We start from the raw sequence: 21,495 nt of genomic DNA, 5'->3' as shown, positions 1-21,495 counted from the left end.
ACTGGGTGAAATTCAATGGCCTGTATTATATAGGAGGTCAGAGTGGGTGATCTAATGGTCCCTTCTCACCTTAAACTCTATGAATCTATTGATAAAGAAAGCAGACCAGGCATTTCTATTTTCTGTCACAATTCAATTCCTTTTAAAGTCTGAACATGTGATACTGATTGTAAGACGGTCATACTGGGGTACGTCCCCCTCAGGTGCGGCAGGGAGCCAGGGCGCCTCCTTAGGCACAGCAGTCAGTGACGTTGGGCTGCCTCGTCAGGGTCTAGGGGCTCGAGAAATCAGTAATAGGGGTGAGCCCCGGGCACAGCGCCTAAGCCCGGCCTTGGACGGGGCCGGCAGCAAACCGTTCAGGCTCAGCTCAGGGCTGAGCCAATACAGTCTATAGCCCAAGCCCTTGGTCAGGCGGGGCGGCAAACAGTTCAGGCTCAGCCTCTTGCTGTCAGGGGCTGAGCAAACACAGTCTATGAGAATGCCTTCTCAGGACAGAGAGAGAGAGGGACATCTGCCACCCTTGGACGGGTGGCAGGGGGGACACAGGCCCTCCCACTCCACTGCGTCCCAGCCCGGGGCCCTAGCAGCGACAAGGGTTCGCTGCAGTCAGTGGGGAATCCAGCCCGCAACACACTGACATGGGTTCACAGTCCCCTGAAGCCAGACTGGGGTCAGCTACCCCCGGGCTACTTCCAGTTTCCCCCTCACCTGGTACCTGTTCTCCACTGGCGTAGTTCGGCGGGTCCCAGACCATGGGTTCTTCTGGATCCTGGGAGGCAGGATACTCTCGCAGCTCCTCGGGATAGTGAGCGTAGGGCAGGTCTGGCTGGGGTTCCTCCAGATAGTGGGCCCGCGGCAGGTTCGGCTCGGAGTCCTCCGGATACCGGGCCCGAGGCAGGTCCGGCCAGCACTCCTCCGGATAGTGTGCACAGGGCAGGCTGGGCCCAGCGGGAGCTCGGGCCTCAGCCTCTGTCCTCTTTGGCGGCTGGCCTTCAACTGAGCTCTGCGGCCGGGCTTTTATACTTCCTGTCCCGTCCCTTGACTTCCGGGGGGCGGGGGGGGACAGGCGGCAGTGGCTTCGCCCACTGAGGTGCCTGCTCTGGCTCCTCTCCCTCAGGTGCAGCAGGAGCCAGGGCGCCTCCTTACACTGATGAAAGGTAATTGTTTACATAATCCACAATTGGCCTGTGTAACTCCTTGCCACAGACATTATTGGACATTATCAGCCAGAACCCTGAAATGCAAGAGGAGAAGGTGACAGTCTCTGTACATTAACATACAGCTGGCTCTTAAGGTCTTCACTCACTTCTTATTCCTAGGGGAGTTTTGCCTCAGTGGAGCCTGAGCAAAGTATAAACCAGGGCCCCAGAATTCGGCCTTTATATTATACATCTACTAACACCTTTCTCCTTGAGTATCCACTGGGCTACTGGAAAACATGCATTCACCTTGGGCTGGAAGCCATCAGCTGGGGCGGACAGGTGTGCACAGAAAATACCGGAGCAAATTCATCCACTGTGGCAAGGGCCTGGAATGTTTAATGGCTATGCAGAGCAGAGAGTACCACAGAGTTACTGTCTATCTCATCATGCCCACATTGCACTAAGTTTGTCAAGGATGTGAGCTCCTCAGCAAGAGATAGGTACCTGAGAATGCTGAGATGGAAGTGTCTTCCCTGGGAATCCCCCTCCGATAGCCGTGACCCACAGCTCTCTCAGCCCAGCATCTGCAGCAGAGTCCTACGCCGAGAGCCAACATGGGTGTGTGCACCATTTATAATAGCTTTGTGCAATCCCAGTGGGGTTCACTGTCATAAACAGATAGCTAAGGGTTAATGTCTCTTTTACCTGTAAAGGGTTAACAAACAGTTACCTCCAACACCTGACCAGAGGACCAATCAGGAAACAAGATACTTTCAAATCTCGTTGGAGGGAAGCCTTTGTTTGTGGTTTTTGGGTTTTGCTTTGTTCTCTCTGAGTCCTGAAAGGGACTAGACGTGCAACCAGGTTTCTTGCCAATCCCATGCTACAGTTCCTTTAAATATCAGAATAGTGAGAATTAAGTAAGAAAGGCGGTTAATAGTCTTTTTAAGTTTTTTCTTTATCTGCAGATGTGTAGTTTTCTGGGAAGTGTGTAAATTGTAATTTTGCTCGGGGGAGGTTTTCTACTGTGTCCTTCTAAGCTGAAAGACCTGAATATACAATCTTGTATTTACAGAGATTTCTTATTTTTTCTTTCTTTTATTAAAAACTCCTTTTAAAGACCTGTTTGATTTTTCCCCAGTTGAGACTCAGGGAATTGAGTCTGTACTTACCAGGAAGTGGTGTAGACAGGGAGAAAGAAAGGAAGGGAAGGGGGAATCCCTTTGTTTAGATTCACGGAGCTTGAATCTGTATTGCCTCCAGGTGATGTGGAAAGCCTCTGTTTTAAGATTCAAGATACTGAATCCAGTATCTTCCAGGGTAACCCAGGGAGAGAAAGCCTAGGAGGGCACTAGAGGGAAAGAGTTATTTTCCTATTAAGATCCAGGGGGTCTGGGTCTTGGGGGTCCCCAGGGAAGGTTTTGGGGAGACCAGAGTTTATCAGGCACTCAGAGTCCTGATTGGGGGCAGCGTATCAGATCTAAACTGGTAATTAAGCTTAGAGGAATTCATGCTAGTACCTCATTTTTGGACTCTAAGGTTCAGATTGAGGAAAGAATACTATGACATTCACTCATCCTCTAGGGCAGAAGCAGCACCTGGATGCAAACAGGCTGGAGATCAGCTGGTCTGTGCTTCTGTGCTAATTGTCCAGCTTTAGGAGTAAACAGTAATTAAGGGACCTTCCCAAAGGGAGGTGAGAACTCTTGGGCTCTGTGCTCAGTCAGAGAGCAATAGGCTGCTCTGTGCGTTTGTATATATGTAAAAATTATGGTTGATTAGGAAGAAAAACTAGGGCTTAGTCCTAGATCTCCATAGGGTCTGATACCCTGTCAATAACCAGGATGGAGGGGTAGATAATAGACAGATAGATCTGGAGACAGATGTCTGTGGGGAGCACCTGGGTTTTAAACATTGTTATGGACTGAACATATTCTCCTGTCTGAGTTGAACAGGGGGACATTTCCTCCTGTATTCAAGTGACTAACGCTCTGTAGGTGGCAAGCATGGATTGACCTAATCTGTAGCTAAAGGCAATGACGGGTGGTGGGACCTAGACCCCTACTTGTGTGGATTATTGTGTTTATTATTTATGATCATTTTTTATGTGGAAGCCTCCAGAGGCCCTGCTGCAGTTCAGGGCCCATTGTGCTGGGCCCTTCGCGCACTCAGGAGAAACAGCCCCTGTGTGACGTCATTGACAGGAACTGTGAGTGTATAGACCATTGTTGGAACCAAGATCCCATAGTTACCCCAAAGCTTGTACAAAGGGGGTGTCTGTGGAAAGGTTGTAATTTGCTGGTTAGGAATATGCTGTCTGTAACTGTGTATCATGTTTGTATTTGAAGTTATGAATATTGGCTATGTACTTGTATCCCAACGTGTTTCATTCTGAGTAACATGAGTGAAGCATTTGGTCAGCTTCTTGAGAAAGGACTGTTCTGGGTAAATGCCCAGTCAAGAAACTCTTAACTGACGTTGGATCTTGGGAGACTCCAATCCACATCTGAGGAGCCTTTCTGGGAACATTCAAGGTAGCATGTGAGCAATGGCTGCTCTACCTGCAAACCGAGTCATGCATGGACATGTGACTTGCCCATGTGACTCCAAACTCCATCTTGCTGCTGTGATTTTCCGCAGTAAGAACAAAGGCATCCTTCCTCCTGGCAGAGGATATAAAAGGCGCTTGAAACCCATCCATTTTCTCTTCTATCCTTCTGACCTCTGGAGGAACCTTACTACAAGCTGATGCTCTGAACAAAGGACTGAACAACCCATCCAAGCTGGGATGTTTGTACTCCAGAGACTTGATTTGTTTAAATCAGCAGTAATCCCATCAAGCCTGAAACAAGCCTGAACTAAGAACTTTGCAATTTTTGTGTGTATTTGTTTCCATTTAACCTGTTTTAATTCTAATCTATATTTCTTTCTTTTTATGACTAAACCTTTAGATATTAGATATTAGATTCTAAAGGATTGGCAACAGAGTGATTTGTTGGTGAAATCTGAATTATATATTGACCTGAGTCTGGGGCTTGATCCATTGGGGTCGAGATAAACTTTTTTTTCTTTTACTGGGATATTGGTTTTCATAACAATTCATCCCCACAAGGTGTGGTGCTGGTGGTGATACTGGAAAACTGGAGTGTCTGAGGGAATTGTGTGAGAACCCCTAATAGGTCAGACCAGCTGATTTAATGTATGGGAGACACCTCATTGAAACCTACCAGAACTGAGCCCTGAGTGAAGACTCTGAGCGGTTCATTAGCTGTGGAGCAGCGTCAGTGCTCAGGTTGCTTTGTGCAGGCTACTGGCGAAACCTTAGACTCTGTAAGGTCAGGCAGGAGATGAGCCGGGTTTGAGAAATGCAGCAGCACCTAAATTCGGTATTTACCTGAGTAATTTGTGGATCTAGCCCTGGAAGCCTTTCTGGAAGATGTTTTAGTCAAACACAAATTAAGGTTGTTCAAAGCCAGGGGGGCTGGCTGGGGACACTTGGAGGAAACAGCCAAGTTCCTGGATGTCCACCTCTCACTTCTAAAGACCTGTTTCCTCCTATCTTTGTACAAGGTACAGTTTCCCTGCAGCAAAATAAACTTTTACCTGCTCTTTCCTTCCTCCAGTGGCTCTAGTGTCCCAGCTGCTTGCCCTGCTAGAACCCGGGCAACGTCCCTTCCTTAGGTGGCTGGCAGCTGTAGCACCATCGTGGGATGAGAACATGGCGTGATGCTCTAAGACTGAATATGACCATTTTTATTATTTTTGCTAACATGATTATACAATTGCAACAAATGTTGTTGTGGCAAACTGGGAATGTTCTTAATGTTTTCTCTGAATATTCTGTTGGTGCCTCAGCGTCCCCTATGCAGTTCTTCAGTATCTAGGTGTTGGGATAAGGGTGTGTGATTGATGCAGAGCAAAGAGCTAGTGCTCCTAAGTGCCTGACACTCTGTCTCCTAGCAACTGATGGCCTGGGCCCCTTCTCTGCAAAGGTGCCAGCTGAAAGTGCTGGAAACAAAGAGTTCAGGTGACCTCCTTGCCCGGGAAAGGAACTGAGAAGAGAAGAAGGGGCTGGAGGGGTTTTCGGGCTGGAGGGGTTTTCATTCTGGAGCTGGCTACGGACGAGGAGTGAAGTGCAGACGTTGGGGTCTGGCTCACAGCCCCCCAGAATGGACCCGGCTGAGGGGTCCCGTTCGCTGTACCTATAAGCTCTGTTTTAGACCCTGTTCCTGTCATCAAATAAGCCTGTGTTTTACTGGCTGGCTGAGAGTCATGTCTGACTGCGAAGTGGGGGTGCAGGACCCTGTGGCCTCCCAGGACCCCGCTGGGGTGGACTCGCTGTGGGAAGCGCACGGAGGGGCAGAGGATGCTGAATGCTCCAAAAAGAGACCCAGGAGGTGAAGCCGTGTGAGCTTCTTTCCCTGAAAACAGTCTGCTCCAAGGGAGAGGAGGCTCCCCAAAGTCCTGCCTGGCTTTGTGGGGAGCAGTTCCAGAGCATCGCCCGGGGACTCGTGACAGTTGTACATTATATATCCTCTCAGGCGTCAATGAGAAAGCGCTGATTTATGTGCATGTATCATCCTTGTGTCTGAACTTATGGTTACTGTTGAGGTACTGGTATGAGAGGAACAGTGCCAGGTCATGGCCAAAGCAGTGTTGCTGGGGGACTGACGACACCTAGCTTGTTATTCTCAGCTCTGTCACCAGCTCATTGTGCGGCTTTGGGTAAATTGCTTTACTTCTGTGTGGCTCAGCTGGTCTGTGACGTGGGGAGAACACTACCTAGCTAAAGATTTTCTAGATGTAGTTACTAAAAGCGTCACGCAGAGCGTATGTTAGACTCAGCTTCCCTCTTCAGCTTCAGCCCCTGGGCAATGGGTGCCCTGTAGTTCAAGATAAGGTTCCATGTACGTGTGTGACTAGCCGACTAATGGCAGATGTGTTATTTATCTCCCTCCCTGTGAGCTACAGAACCCACCCCAGGCTCTGCCCGACCACCCACCCTCCCAGGTATCCCAGCTAGCACAAGGGATTATCCTACAGCCTCTAAGGAGGATGGGCTATGAGGGAAGAGGACTGGCAAGGGGCAGAACGTCAGGGGTCTAGTTATCAGGTGGAAGCCCTATGAGTTAATGAGCTGTACACAAATGAATTCCCTACTTTGTCACCCTGAGACAGCACAGTAAGGCCAGGAAAAGGTTTAATGTCTCTTTGACTGTTCAGTCAGTGATTCATAAGAAAGGGACCAGCACCACCTCACCAGTCAGCTCTTCATAGAGCTCGGTCTGAGAGCCAGAGCACCAGGAGAAAACTTTAGGTCCCTTTATGAGTAAAGAGCCGCAGCAGCCTGTCCCGGACCTGTTTGGTCCTCACCCCATAGATAATGGGGTTTAGCGTGGGGGGCATCAGAAGGTAAATGCTGGCAATGAGAATGTGGAAATGCTGGCCTATATTCTTGCCAAACTGGTGTGTGAGGGCGGAGAAGAGACATGGAATGTAAAAGGCTAAGATGGCACAGAGGTGGGAGCCGCATGTCCCAAAAGTCTTGAGCCGAGCGTCTTTTGTGGGCAGGCTGAAGATGACCCTGAGGATCTGGGTATAGGACACAGCAATAAAACACGGATCCAGACCAAATACACAGAATACCACAGAGAGGCTGTAGTAATTACTGACATGGATTTCGGCACAAGCCAGCTTCACCATGGCCATGTGTTGGCAGTAAAAGTGGGATATGATGTTGGTTCTGCAATATGGCCACTGCCTTGCCACTAGAATATAGGGGAGCACAAGAATGCTGCCACGTAGCACCACGGCTACGCCAATCTTGGCCACCATGGAGTTTGTCAGGATGATTGAATGTCTCAGGGGATCACAGATGGCCATATAGCGATCAAAAGCCATGGCCATGAAGATCCCAGACTCTGTTACTAAGAAGCAGTGAAGGAAGTACATCTGGGTGAGGCAGGCACTGAAATCAATCTCCATGGAATTGAACCAGAAGATGCTCAGAGTTTTAGGCAGGATGGACGTAGACACAACCAGGTCAGTGACAGCCAGCATGCAGAGGAAATAGTACATGGGCACATGGAGGCTTGGCTCCCTCTTCACGATGAACAGGATGGTGAAGTTCCCCAATATGGCTATGGCGTACATGATGCAGAAGGGGATGGAGATCCAGATATGGGCCGCCTCCAGGCCAGGAACGCCCAGCAGGATGAAGGTGGAGGGGTTGGTGAAATCGGTTGTGTTGGAATCTGACATGGAGTAGGGGAAAAGGTGTCCAACTCTGAGGCAGAACGGTGTCTCCTGGATGTACCCTGTTTCCCTCACTTCTTTTATGTGCCCAGGCTCTAGGGTGACGTTTGCAGTAGAAGTGCCTGGATGGAGAGACAATATTATATTACACACTACATGCACCGTGGGGGGCTGTTCTCATGAGTGAAGCAGATTGGTCGCTCTTCACACAAATAAAAATGATATTTTTATTATTCTGTGAAATAAACTATGAACTTACGGCACTAATAGTTGCTCTCTACTTTATGATGCTCCATACATCAGTAATTCCCACACGTTGTGGTGGGGGAAACCTTAATAGGCAGCAGCAGTAAATAGAAGTGTGGATACTTGCTTCGTCTGTATGAAGTGCACGCTGGTCTCCATATTGGAAGAGAAGGTTAAAGGACTAGTGAAACCTGCGTTGCATCAAAGAACATGAAGATTTTCTGAATAGAAGTCAATGTTTCATTCTGGAAGAAAAACATGCCGAAGAATCAGAGAGTACAGTGCTGAATGGGGAAGAATATTGGAAGCATATGATCTCCAGAAGAAGAAAGAGGAAAACCTATTTACCCGCAATGCAGATAGAAGTGCAAAACCATTTTCAGGCTCTCTGCACAGAGACTACTCTGGAGAAGGACTTGGAAGAGCCCTTTGAGGGAAGGGATCAGAAGGAGACCCCACTGGCCGAAAGGCATGGGCTACATTTCCCTAGGGATGGGAGTTCCATGACCACCACCCCCAAAGAGAGGAGACGGGTGATGGTAATCATGGACTCCATCCTAAGGGGGACGGAGTCTTCCAACTGCTGACCAGACAGGGAGATTTGTGAAGTGTGCTGCTTGCCTGGAGCTAGAATCCAGGATCTGGTGGAGTATCTCCTGAGACTGATCAAGACCTCGGACTGCTACCCCTTCCTACGTCTCCACGTGGGCACCAATGATATTGCCCAGAATGTCCTTTAGTGAGTCACTGCAGACTACATGGCTCTGGGAAGAAGGAAAAAGGAGTTTGAGGCACAAGTTGTGTTCTTGTCCATCCTTCCTTTGTGGGGGAAAGGCCCATGTAGGGATTTTCGAACTGTAGAGATGACTGCATGGTTACCCAGGTGATGCCAGAGAGAGGACTTAGCCAGGGGACGGTGACCTAAGCCCAGAAGTAAGTAAGGAAGTGGGATACTGGGAGGAAATACAAGAAGGAAGGTACAAGACAGGAAGCCTCCTATTCATGCTGAGAAAGTAGGGCAATCAGCTAGTTACTTTAGGTGCATGTACCCAAATGCAAGAAGCCTGGGAAACAAGCAGGAAGAATTGGAAGTCCTGGCACAGTCAAGGAATTATGATGCGATTGGAATAACAGAAATTTCGTGGAGCAGTTCACATGACTGAAGTACTGTCATGGATGGGTATAAACTGTTCAGGAAGGACAGGTGGGGGAGGAAAGGTGGAGGAATTGCATTGTATGTAAGAGAGTGGTATGCTTGCTTGGAGCTCCAGTATGAAACTGGAGAAAATCCTGTTGAGAGTCTTTGGGTTAAATTTAGAGGTGAGAGCAACAAGGGTGATGTTGCAGTGGGCGAGTGCTGTAGACCACCGGATCAGAAGGATGAAGTAGATGAGGCTGTCTTCAGACAACTAACTGAAGTCTCCAGTTCATAGGCCCTGGTTCTCATGGGAGACTTCAATCACCCTGATATCTGTTGGGAGAGCAATACAGGAGTTCACAGATGATCATGGAAGTTTTTGGAGAGTGTTGGGGACAACGTCCTGGTACAAGTGCTGGAGGAACTGACTAGGGGCCATGCTCCACTTCACTTGCCACTTACAAATAGGAAAAAAATGGTCGGGGAAGTAGAAGTGGGTGGTAACTTAGGCAGCAGTGACATATGGCCATACCGAACTGAACACCCTGATCCCGTCTGATTTCGGAAGGTAAACCATCCTGGGCCTGGCTAGTCCTTGGATGAGTGACATCTGGGGGTCCCAGGTACTAAAAGCAAAAGGGAAGGAATATGTCAATGGTTTGAGCACTGGCTTCCCAGGGTAATGAGTTCAATCCTTGAGGAGGCCATTTAGGGAAGTGGGGTAAAAATCTGTCTGGAGATTGGTCCTGCTTTGAGCAGGGGGTTGGATTAGATGACCTCCTGAGGTCCCTTCTGACCCTGACATTCTCTATGGTTAAGTTCAGGATCCTGACACAGGGAAGAAAGGCTAGTAGCAAAATAAAGACCCTGGACTTCAGCAAAACCAACTTTTACTCCCTTAGGGAAATGACGGGCAGAATCCCCTGGAAGGCTAATATGAGGGGGAAAGAAGTCCAGGAGAGCTAGCTGTATTTTAAAGAATCCTTATTGAGGGCGCAGGAACAAACCATCTCAATGTGCAGAAAGAATATCAAATATGGAAAGGAACCAGCTTTGCTTAACAGTGAAATCTTCAGTGAGCTTAAACACAAAAAGGAAGCCTAAAAGAAGTGGAAACTTGGACAGATGATTTGGGAGGAACATAAAAAAAAAAAACACTGCTAGAGCAGACAGGTGTATAATCAGGAAGCCCAAAACACAATTGGAGATGCAGCTAACAAGGGATGAAAATGGTAAAAAGAAGGGTTTCTACAGGTGTGTTAGCAACAAGAAGAAGGTCAAGGAAAGTGTGGGCCCATTGCTGAATGGGAGAGGAAACATAGTGACAGATTATATGGATAAAGCTGAAGTACTCAATGCTTTTTTTGCCTTGATCTTCACAGACAAGGTCAAGTCCCAGACTACTGCACTGGGCAACACAGTATGGGGAGGAGGTCGGCAGCCCTGAGTGGTGAAAGAACAGGTTAAGGACTATTTAGAAAAGCTGGAAGTGAACAAGTCCATGGGTCCAGATCTAATGCATCCAAAGATGCTAAGGGAGTTGGCGGATGTGATTGCAGAGCCATTGGCCATTATCTATGAAAACTCATGGAGGTCCCAGATGACTGGAAAAAGGCTAATGTAGTGCCCATCTTTAAAAAAGGTAAGAAGGAGGATCTGAGGAACTACAGGTCAGTCAGCCTCACCTCAGTCCCTGGAAATTTCATGAAGCAGGTCCTCAAGGAATCAATTCTGAAGCACTTAGAGGCGAGGAAGGTGACTAGCAACAGTCATCATGGATTAACCAAGGGCAAGTCATGCCTGGTCAACCTGATTGCCTTCTATGATGAGATAACTGGCTCTGTGGATATGGGGAAAGCAGTGGATGTGATATATCTTGACTCTAGCAAAGCTTTTGATACTGTCTCCCACAGTATTGTTGTCAGCAAGTTAAAGAAGGATAGATTGGATGAATGGACTATGAGGTGGATAGAAAACTGGCTATATTGTCAGGCTCAATGGGTAGTGATCATCGGCTCCATGTCCAGTACCAAGTGGAGTGCCCCAAGGGTCAGTCCTGGGGCCAGTTATGTTCAACATATTAATTAATGATATGGATGATGGCATGGATTGCAGCCTCAGCAAGTTCTCAGATGACACTAAGCTGTAGGGAGAGGTAGATACGCTGGAGAGTAAGGATAGAGTCCAGAGTCACCTAGACAACCTGGAGGATGGGGCCAAAAGAACTTGGATCAGGTTCAACAAGGACAAGTGCAGAGACCTGCACTTAGGAAGGAAGAATTCCATGCACTGCTGTGGGCTGAAGATCGACTGGTTAAGTGGTAATTCTGAAGAAAAGGTCTAGGTGATTACAGTGAACGAGAAGCTGGATATGAGTCAGCAGTGGGCCCTCGTTGCCAAGAAGGCCAATGGAATATTGGGCGGTATTAGTAGGAGCATTGCCAGCAGATCAAGGGAAGTGATTATTCCCCTGTATTCAACGCTGATGAGGCCACACCTGGAGTCTTGCATCCAGTTTTGGTCCCCGCACTACAGAAGGGATGTGGACAAATTGGAGAGAGTCCAGCAGAGGGCAACTAAAGTGATTAGTGGGCTGGGGCACATGACTACGAAAAGAGACTGAGGGAACTGGGCTTATTTAGTCTGCAGAAAAGAAGACTGATGGGGGATTTGATAGCAGCCTTCAACTACTTGAAAAGGGTTCCAAAGAGGATGGAGCTCGGCTGTTCTCAGTGGTAGCAGGTGAGCAAAAGGGAGCAATAGTCTCAAGTTGCAGTGGGGGAGGTCTAGGTTGAATATTAGGAAATGTTATTTCACTAGGAGGGTGGTGAAGCACTGGAATGGGTTACCTAGGGAGGTGGTGAAATCTCCTTTTTTAGAGGTTTTCAAGGTCAGGCTTGACAAAGCCCTGGCTGGGATGATTTAGTTGGGGTTGGTCCTGCTTTGAGCAGGGGGTTGGACTAGGTACCTCCTGAGGTCCCTTCCAACCCTGATATTGTATGATTCTATGATTGTTCCTTAATGTAATGAGACCCAGGCTACAGAGTCCATGCTGTAGGACGTTCTCCATTCAGTGGTATGCTCAAAATCTGAGAGTGGAAAAAAAACAACAATCTTTGCCAAGACATGTGCCCGGGGGAAACATCCCAACTAGAACATACCTCAGGGAAAGGACCTGGATGTTATTGATAGGAGCTCAAGAGAAACACCTGCTTATTCTCAGCTGTGGCCAAAACAACGAAAAATGTTTGGAAAGGATGGACAATAACCTGCTCTGGAGATGCACTCAGTTTGGTCACCCAATCTCTACAAAGGATACAGCAGACTGAAAGTGGGTTTCCAAGACAGGCTCCGAGGATGGGGGAAGCTGCCATATGCAGACAGACTGAAAAGTCTTGGACTGTTGAATTTAGAGAAGGGACAAATCAGGGGGAATATGAAAAAGGGAGGAAAATAAAGAATGCATGGAACAACAAGAGAATTGTTCACAACCCGTAATATCTATAGACACATAGTGCTTCGAGAGGGCTATCTCCCTAAAGCTGAAACAAATTATCAGGAAAACTAATTGAGAGTAAAAATTTATACAGCAAATTGGGAATGAAAATTGGGAATTCTTTAAGAAGAGCTTATTGGATAGCTAAAAATCCACAATTCTGTAGTCAAGAGAGTGTACATCTTTGGCTAACCACACAGTTCAAAGGTGAAAGGAAGGCAGCAACAATGGGGGAGGGGGAAGCAATATATAACGCATGAAAAAAAAGGGAAAACAGAGAGCAGGCAATACACACTGAAAGTTTTTAAAATCCAAAAGGGACATTAAAGGCATTAGGGAAAAATCAATGCTTGGCAGAGCTAAGGATCACAAAAAGGAGAAGGAAACTTATTAATGTTGCAGAAAAGAGAAATGTCTTCAGGAAATAATTTTGTTTTGCATTTGGGAAGAAGCAGCATGAGGTACTCATATCACGAGAGGATGAAATACTTTCCAGTCCATTAGCAGTCAAGATGGGTGTTAAACAGCATTTCCAGTAGAACCTTAGCGTTATGAACACCACAATTATCACGTGACCAATGAACCACATATCTCCTTCTAAACCAGAAGAACACAATGCGGGTATTGGGGGGGAGGGGAGAATACAGGACATTTATGTGTTAAATGTAAACTATTAAAAATAAAGGGAAATTTGAAGAAAAAAAGAGTGGAAAACTTGTATGGGATTAGTAACAATGTGCTTCATGGAAAACTGGTCTTGTCAAATCAACCTGATTTCATCCTTTAATGAGAGCATGTTTGTTTGTTTAATGAAAGTACACAGGTGCAATAAACTTCAGTGTGTCTGAGGCATTTGGTTTAGTAGGTGAACACATTCAGATTAAAAATTGGAACATTGTACAATATCAGTAGAGCAAATTGGCTGATGGACAGATCTCAGAAAGCCCTTGTCAATGGGTCATTGCCAGCCAATAGAGGTGTTTCTAGTGGGGTTGTGCAGAGATGTGTTCTAGGGCTGATGCTGTTCAATATTTTCATCAATGATCTGGAAGCAAATAGAAAATCAGTGGAGATAAAATTTATGGACGACCTAAAGATGGGCAGAGTGGTTAAATTCATGGTGGTGAAGGCCATAAATGGCTATTAGCCAGGATGGCTAAGGAATGGTGTCCCTAGTCTCTGTTTGTCAGAGAGTGGAGATGGATGGCAGGAGAGTGATCACTTGATCATTGCCTGTTAGGTTCACTCCCTCTGGGGCACCTGACATTGGCCACTCTTGGTAGACAGAGACTGGGGCTTGATGGACCTTTGATCTGACCCAGTACGGACGTTATTATGTTGTTAATGAGGTGGCCGGGGCAGGCACTGGGATTATCTGAAGAATTTGGTGAGCTGGTCTCATGCAAACAAGATGTTTTAATACACTGAATTGCAAAGTGATCCTCTTGGAACAGGGAATGCAGACCCGACCCACAGACTAGGGCACTGTATTATGGAACACAACAAAAAAGAAAATAAAAAACGCTTGGGAAGGGTATCAAACAACCATCAACAGCCATTGTCCGGCAAGGGAGCTACAATTCAATGACTCACCTGCATGAGGCCACACCAGGGGAATTGCTCAACTTTGCCTGGAGACTCAGCAATGCCTCCAGACATGCCTGGACTTGTGTTCCCCAGCACATGGGACTGAGGGTATAAAACAGGACCCTAAGCATTTGCCTTTCCCCTGCCCCCACCTATGCTGCAAGCAATCATGGAACTCAAAAGTCTGAAGACTCCAAAAGAGACTGGTCCAGGCTCAAGAGTAGAAACTGTGTACTGTGAACTGGGATGAGAAAAACTGCTTAATCTAGATGTTGCCCATTCCAATAAAGTTGAGAGTATAGACTGCATGCTTGTCTTTTTATATCTTTGATAACTAATTCTGACCTTTTGCCTTCTCTTATAGTCTCTTAAGATCTAGCTTTTGTAGCCAATAAACTTATTTTTTCTGTTTATCTTTACCAGTGAGTTTGCCTGAAGTGTTTTTACAAAGGCTAGTGTATATCCACTTTCCATTTCTGAAGTGGGGAACCAATTCACAAAGGTGATAGATTCCTGAGGTAGAGTGCTGGGGAAGCTGGGGGGATTTTGCTGGTGCCTTTATCTGTGTGATTCATGATTGGCTCTGAGCGCATTCATGCAATCTAGCTGGGTGTGGGGCTCCACATGTGGTTGTGCTGAGTGTTAGCAGTGCCTGGAGGGGTTTGCTGATTGTCACTAACAAAGCGTTGTGAGAGACAGCCCAGGCTGGAGAGTTCAGGGAGCACTGTGCTCCCACAGTCCCAGGCTACATCCAGTTGACCCTGTCACAAGGAGATTGAACGGGGACGTGACAGCTGTCTGCAGATTCTTGAAAGGCTACCATAAAAAAATGGAGAAAAAATGTTCCCTTTTGCCACAGAGTTCAGGAGAAGAGGCAATATGAAATCTCAGGAAAAACTTCCTAACTGTAAGAACAAGAGGACAATGGAACAGATGCCTTGTGAGGTCATGGAAGCTCCTTCACTGGAGATTTTTCAGAGGAGCCTGGATAGTCACCCGTCATATGTCTGGGATGGTTTAGACACACCAATTCCTGTATTTTGGAAAGGGGCTAGACTAGAGCATTGTGGTTCCTTCTCACTATCTGGCTCAAAACTCTATGAGGTAAAATCCTACAGAAGACCAGGCCTTAGTCACACAAATTATAGAGCTCAATACAGGGGTAACTGGGTGACATTTAATAGCCAGTGTTATACAGATCAGACTGGAAGACGTAATGGTTCCTTCCGATCTTAAGCCCCATGAATCCATTGAAAGAGAAAGTTGACCAGACGTATATTTACTGTCTCTCACAACACTTGAAAAAGGGAACATTCAATTACACGGGAAGTCTGAACATATAACACTGATAAAAGGAAGGTTTTTTTACATAATCTCTACTTGGCTTGAGGAACTCCTGCCATATAAATTACTGGAACACAGAGCTTAGCTGAATGAGGCTCATAAGTGGATGGGCCTTTTACGTGGCACCACCGTTAGTTAAGGTGGTCTGATACCTTCAGCTACAAGCACTCGTTTTCAGTTGCTTATAACTTTGCCAAACTTTTAACATTTGGAGTGAAATTCCCCATGCAGGATGTCTGCTTCCAGCTGATTTTTTTTTTTCGAAAGTTTCAGACATAACAGTTCAACCGACTTCTGGAATGAAACTAGAAGATAAGCTGTCTTGCCAATGTTTAAAAATTATTATAATTGTTCGAGTTTCTATCAGATAAAAGTCAGGCAACAGCCACCCCCCAGCCAATTTAACAGTGAGAGCACTGAAATGCATAGTGGGGGCCTGAGATCTTTACTCTGTTTATACTCCAAGGGCAGTTTGCCTGAGCAGGCTCTGAGTAAACTACGTGCTATGGCTTTAAAAATTGTCCTTCTATTGTACACCTACTAACACCTTTCATCCTGAGAGATCCCCCGTGCCACTGAAATGTAGCCACCTCAGGCCTTGAGGCCAGCAGCTGGGGGCCATAATAAAGATGGACATTTTGGCTTATGCCACTTTACAAACTCATCGCCTGTGACTTGCAGCTTGGGAAGTTTAATGGCTTACTCTCTGTCCCATCATGCCCACATTGCACTGGCTTTGTCGAGCAGGTGATCTCAAAAGACATGGGTACCTGTGAATCCTGAGAGGAAAGTGTCTTCCCAGAGAATACCCCTCAGGTAGCCGTATCCCACACTTCTCTCACCCCAGCATCTGCAGCAACATCCCATGCTGAGGACTGACACAGGTGTTTGCACCATTTATAATATAGCTGTGTGCAATCCTAGTGGGGTTCACTCAGCCTCTAGGGGCAAAGCAGCATCTGGATGTAAACAGACTGGAGACACTCTAACCAATGTTTCTTTTTTCATGTCTGTGCTTCTGTGCTGTTTATCCAGCTGTAGGACTAAACAGCAATTAAGAGACCTTCCAAAATGGAAATGAGAACTCATGGGCTCTGTGCTGAATCAGAGAGGAATTGGCTGCTCTGTGCATTTGTGTATATTTAATAAGTATAGTTGATTAGTAAGAAAACTAGAGATAATGCCTAGACAGTGGACAGAGAGACCTGGAGGAAAATGACTAAGGGGAGACATGAACACTTTTTTCAGGCACATGGGGCTGTCTCTAAAGGATGAGAGATCAGTAATTCTTATCAGTAACTATCATCATAATGTGAAGTATCTTTCACTGAATGATCTTTAAAACACTTAGCAAAGGAAAGTCCTTATGAAGATATCCCCATTATACAGACAGGTAAACTGAGGCTCAGGGATACGTAACTTGGCCAAGGTCATACAGAGAGTGACAAACAGAACCCAGGAGCCCTGACTTCCCTACCTTAACTACAGTCTCTCCATTAGTAACTGTCTACATGACAAGAGGGAAATGGGCCTATTTGTTGGGTGGGCGTGACAGATTTCTCTGGAGCACAACCAGGAACTTGGGTACCACTGAACCATCTGGCATGGCAATCTGGACCCTCTCTCACACTGTGTGCCTGTGACAAGCTGCAGTCCTCTCCAGGTCTTGCACTTACTCAGCCATACACAGACAGGGACAGACCCAGTTGCAGTTCCATGAACGCTTTCACTAGCCGAGCATGAACACACAATAGAAAGATGCCAGCCAATTCCCCAGAACTCCCCAGCCTAGGACACAGGAGATGTATCATTTTGTGGTGATCAGAAGCCTGACCAGTGTGAGTTTATTACCCAGTCTGCCGCTTCCTCAGTGTGGAGACGACAATGCACCAGCCACTCTTCCTGAGCAGATTTTAAGTGACTATATTAATAAATCAAAACTGGTTACCAAAAAAATAAAGAAAACTACAAACTAAGTTCAATAAACTAGAGAGGATGTGAATCAAGCCATGTCTCATCCTGATGGTACAAGCAGTCCACCGATCATCCATACACAGGTTAGTAACCCCTTCAGCCTGGGACCACATCCCCAGTTCACTCCTTCTTCCTAAGGTGTTTCCAGGAGTTGAGCTGTGAGGAGTGAGACCAAGTGATCATCTCACTTCCATCTTATATAGTTCTGCCATGGGGCGGGAACTTCATTTTTCCAAACAAAAGCCTCCAGCATAGTTACTGGAAATGTAAAGGCACAAGCTGGAGTCCAGTGTCCAATGAGCTGGTCACACACCCGTGCATGTTTTAATAACTTTAGGTATAGCAGACATACATGCACACAAACTGGCTAATCATATTGAGAAATCACAGCTTTTCCATTTGTACCTTACATGACACACTTGGAATAACATTTATCATAATGATATCACTGTGGTAAATATAGTGATGCCAGGGTGTAGCTTTGGGGCATAGAGTGTCAAACCTCACCCCTTAGTTTACTGCCGGATTATTGGTCACTGACTAACACAGAGGCAGTGTGCCCGAGCAGTTTTTAGATTTTGACCGTACAACTCAGAAGTGTCCCAAACATTGTACTGTTTCCCACAGGTGTTCTTGCAAAGTTCTGGGTACCTTTTAATAGGTACCGTGTCAATAGAAAACATCCCTTTGCATCTGTGCAGGGCTTCTTGTTTACTACTCCTAGTGTGTCCAAAAGCTTTCACCTAAAATCACGCCTTACCCCTTTTCATAGGATTGCCATCTGTACCAAACTCTTTCTGATAAGATTTACCACTAGCAACAAACTTTGCGTTATGAGATTGAACAATAACACAAAATCTTTTCTCACATGTGGGTGTTTCCAAGTATTTTTATTATACCACATCTATGCTTGAACAGTTTGGTTTGTTCAATACCCAAAGTGTCTTTCAGCTCTTCCCTGAACCTTCCTGTGTGTTTAGTTACTGGTTTTCCTTTCCCCCTAGTCTCCCCTTCAGTGGAGATCTCTGTTTAAGGTCATCTTTGGGGTCTTGGTGTGCCAGGATCTGCTGAGGTAAGGATGTAAGGTAACTTTGCATGTTGGCTACCCTCTGTGGAGCTGCTTCCGAACTTCAAGGCAAGGTTATGCCCATGCGAAAAATCAACCTCCGCAGCTGGGCTTTCTAGTGACCCCCACTGCCAGCACTGAAACTTTCACCACTCCTTTCCTGGAGGGTTGTGATCTTTCTTCTCCCAGCAGCTAAGCTAAAGACTTGCAGGCCTCAATCTACAGGCTTCTTACTTTTCAGCTTGTCTGATTTATGTCTAACAACTAATTCCTTTAAATATGGCTCAATCTTATACTTATTGAAATTCCAGGAGGAAGGTTCCATCTAAAGTTCCCTGTCCCGAACTTGAGGAAGGAGACACTGAGCCCACAACTCATCTGACGTTGGGGGGAAAACTAATAAATTACAAGGTCAGGAATGGGGGGATCTTAAGTTTAAAGTCAGGGATGCAGAAGGGGGCACTGAGCATAGAACCCCAGACAGTCCCCATTGCTCCTCAAAGCTGCCTAGAGAGGCAGTGGATGCCACCCAGAGGAACTCTGCCCTGAGATGTGAAACAAGGGAGGAAAATAAATAAGACCCACAATTGCAGAGCACGTCCCCATCCAGCATCCTCCTCCTGGTGTCGTAGTTGGCTACTTTGGCCATCACCAGGAGGAGGCTGATGAGGAGGTCTCTTGGCTTTGTGGGGCCACACTCAGGGTGTATGTATATGAAAAGATTTGAGAAAAAGTGAAGCCAGAACCTCGACAGGAGATTCTGGATTAGCTGCAATAGGAGCTGAAACCTGGCACATTCTAGATATGCATGGACCAGGGTCTCTTTCGTGCCACAAAAGTGGCAGGCATAGGGAATGAGAGTGAACCATGCCAGGTACACGCCCGTGTAGAGGCCTCCATGCTGGACCATCTGCAGTGTAAAAGGAATCTCTGCAGGGCCTGAAGGCAAGAGGAAAGGACCTGGCTGCTGAGACAGACCAGGCCCTGTCCTCCCTCCTCCAGGGGAAGACTCACAACCTTGCAGAGACCCAGTGCAGTCCTGGCCAGAAAAACCATGGAGCTAATCTCTGGACTGAGGCCAGGCTCCCCAAGGCCAGGCTCAGGGTGCATGGACAGGACTAGGGTGATTTAGGACTAGTGCCCTCTCCTGCAGGGAGAGACACCAGAGAATCCCCATCTATCTCTTCATCTGCTCACACACCTTGACCTCCAAATCCTGTCAGTTCTCCACAGAATAGACTGCATGGAGAAAAGGTAAATGCTGAGATAGAGCAGTGAATCCGTGCTTCACTGAAAGGCTTGAAGTGGAGGTGGGAGGGAGATTGTGTCCCACCCATCCCCAAACATCAGGCTAAAGATCTTTACCCTCTTGACCCCAACAGAGGAGGCTGCTGATTGATTGACTGACAGGCCTCCAACCAAATCAGGTCACCGGGGTCCTGGACCACAGGGAGCAAATCATCGGCATTCACTGTCAGGAATTTTCACCACTGCAGCTCTCGAAGCATTTACACTGTCAAGAGAAAGAGGAAGGGCTCGATTGCCAGAATATACGGCTGGCTGATAGCAGATGAGCCTGATGTACCCTTCTCCCAAAGCTGACTGGTTCTGTCAGGGTCCTGGTGAGCCTGACCAAACACTCCATGGAGGTGTGCAGCTCCTGAAGAAAACTCAAAAACTGGGGTCTGAATCTGAATCTGAACACCCACAGAGTACCCAGGAGATAGGTTGGTCCATCCTGTTGAACTCCTTCTCCTGGTCCAGGGATACAAGAGCAAACAACAGATCAACCATACACCCGAGCTCTGGAAAAAAATACAAATGGTCAATATAGTGCAGCCCTGACAGTGTAAGTCTGGTTGGGATGGCTCACGTCTGCCAGGAAGGATGCCAGCTGCAATGAAATGGCCTTTGCTATGACTTGGTAGTCCATACTGAGGAGTGAGACAGTTTGCCAGTTCCGAAGGTCATGAAGGTCCCCCTTCTTGGGTATCAAGGTGAGCACAGCTTGCCTGCATGACAGAGGGAGGACTTGACTGAGACAGTGACAACATCCTGGTCAGGGACATCCCAGAACATGTGGCAGAAATCCACAGTTGGCCCATTCATGCTCTGAAATCTATTGGTGGGCATGAGATGGAGGGCTTCCAAGAACTAAGCCAGAGTGAGAGGTAGCTCCAGCCGGTCCCAGTCACCTCAACTGACCGTCGGGAATTTGTTTCAGAGCACCTTGCAAGCATCGGCACCAGTCAGATCCAGGCAGAAAACGCCAGCGTAGAAGGCCCTGGCCCTTCTAACCATCTCCTCCATATCCATGGGGTGATATCATTCTCACTGCAGCCATTGGGAGCCACGATCAGACTAACCTGTGGACGCGGCAGGTAAACAAACCGGCCCAGCCTACCAGGGGCTTTCCCTGAACAAACGGTGGCCCTAGTTTGAGGACTACTGATCTAGACCATCCCTGACATGTGTTTGTCTAAACTGAGCTCAAAAATCTCCAGTGATGGAGATCCCATAGCCTCCCTGGGCAATTCATTCCAGTTCTTAACCATCCTGACAGGAAGTTTTTCCTAATGTCCAACCTAAACCTCCCTTGGTGCAATTTAAGCCCATTGCTTCTTGTCCTGTCCTCAGAGGTTAAGAAGAACAATTTTTTTTCTTTGCTTCTTGTAAAAACCTTTTATGTACTTGAAAACTAGTATCATGTCTCCTCTCTGTCTTCTCTTTTCCAGACTAAACAAACCCAGTTCTTTCAATCTTCCCTCACAGCTCATGATTTCTAGACCTTTGAGCATTTTTGCTGTTCTTCTCTGGACTTTCTCCAATTCGTCCACATCCTTCCTGAAATGTGGTGCCCAGAACTGGACACAATACTCCAGCTGAGTCCTAATCAGTGCGGAACAGAGCGGAATAATTACTTCTCATGTCTTCCATGCAACACTGCTACAAATACATCCCAGAATGACATTCACCTCTTTTATTATTATTAGGCAACGGTATCACACTGTTGACTCATATTTAGCTTGTGATCCACTATGACCCCTACATCCCTTTCTGCAGTTCTCCTTCCTAGACAGTCATTACCCATTTTGTTTGTGTGGAACTGATTGTTCCTTCCTACGTGGAGCACTTTGGATTTAGACTCATAGACTCGTAGATCAGAAGGGACCAATATGATCTTCTAGTCTGACCTCCTGCACAAAGCAGGCCACAGAACCCTACCCCTCCACTTTTATAACAACCC

At 46.8% G+C, this 21,495-nt stretch overlaps 1 protein-coding gene across 1 annotated transcript; it reads right to left on the bottom strand.

Annotated features, from left to right (window-relative positions):
* Positions 1 to 6,455: 6,455 nt before the first annotated feature.
* On the bottom strand, positions 6,456 to 7,403 carry LOC116825130 (olfactory receptor 52M1-like). The gene has a single exon (XM_032780873.2). It carries the CDS (start codon positions 7,401 to 7,403, stop codon positions 6,456 to 6,458), a length of 948 nt encoding a protein of 315 aa, XP_032636764.1.
* Positions 7,404 to 21,495: the final 14,092 nt, after the last annotated feature.

This window comes from Chelonoidis abingdonii, chromosome 1 (genome assembly GCF_003597395.2).
Source record: "Chelonoidis abingdonii isolate Lonesome George chromosome 1, CheloAbing_2.0, whole genome shotgun sequence".
NCBI classification, from domain to species: Eukaryota; Metazoa; Chordata; order Testudines; family Testudinidae; genus Chelonoidis; species Chelonoidis abingdonii.
The sequence above is the reverse complement of the archived record's forward strand: the minus strand, read 5'-3'. Positions and strand labels throughout refer to the sequence as shown.

Bases quoted from the DNA above. Each gene is read 5' to 3' on its own strand.
- LOC116825130 (XM_032780873.2), bottom strand. From the start codon at position 7,403: ATGTCAGATTCCAACACAACCGATTTCACCAACCCCTCCACCTTCATC.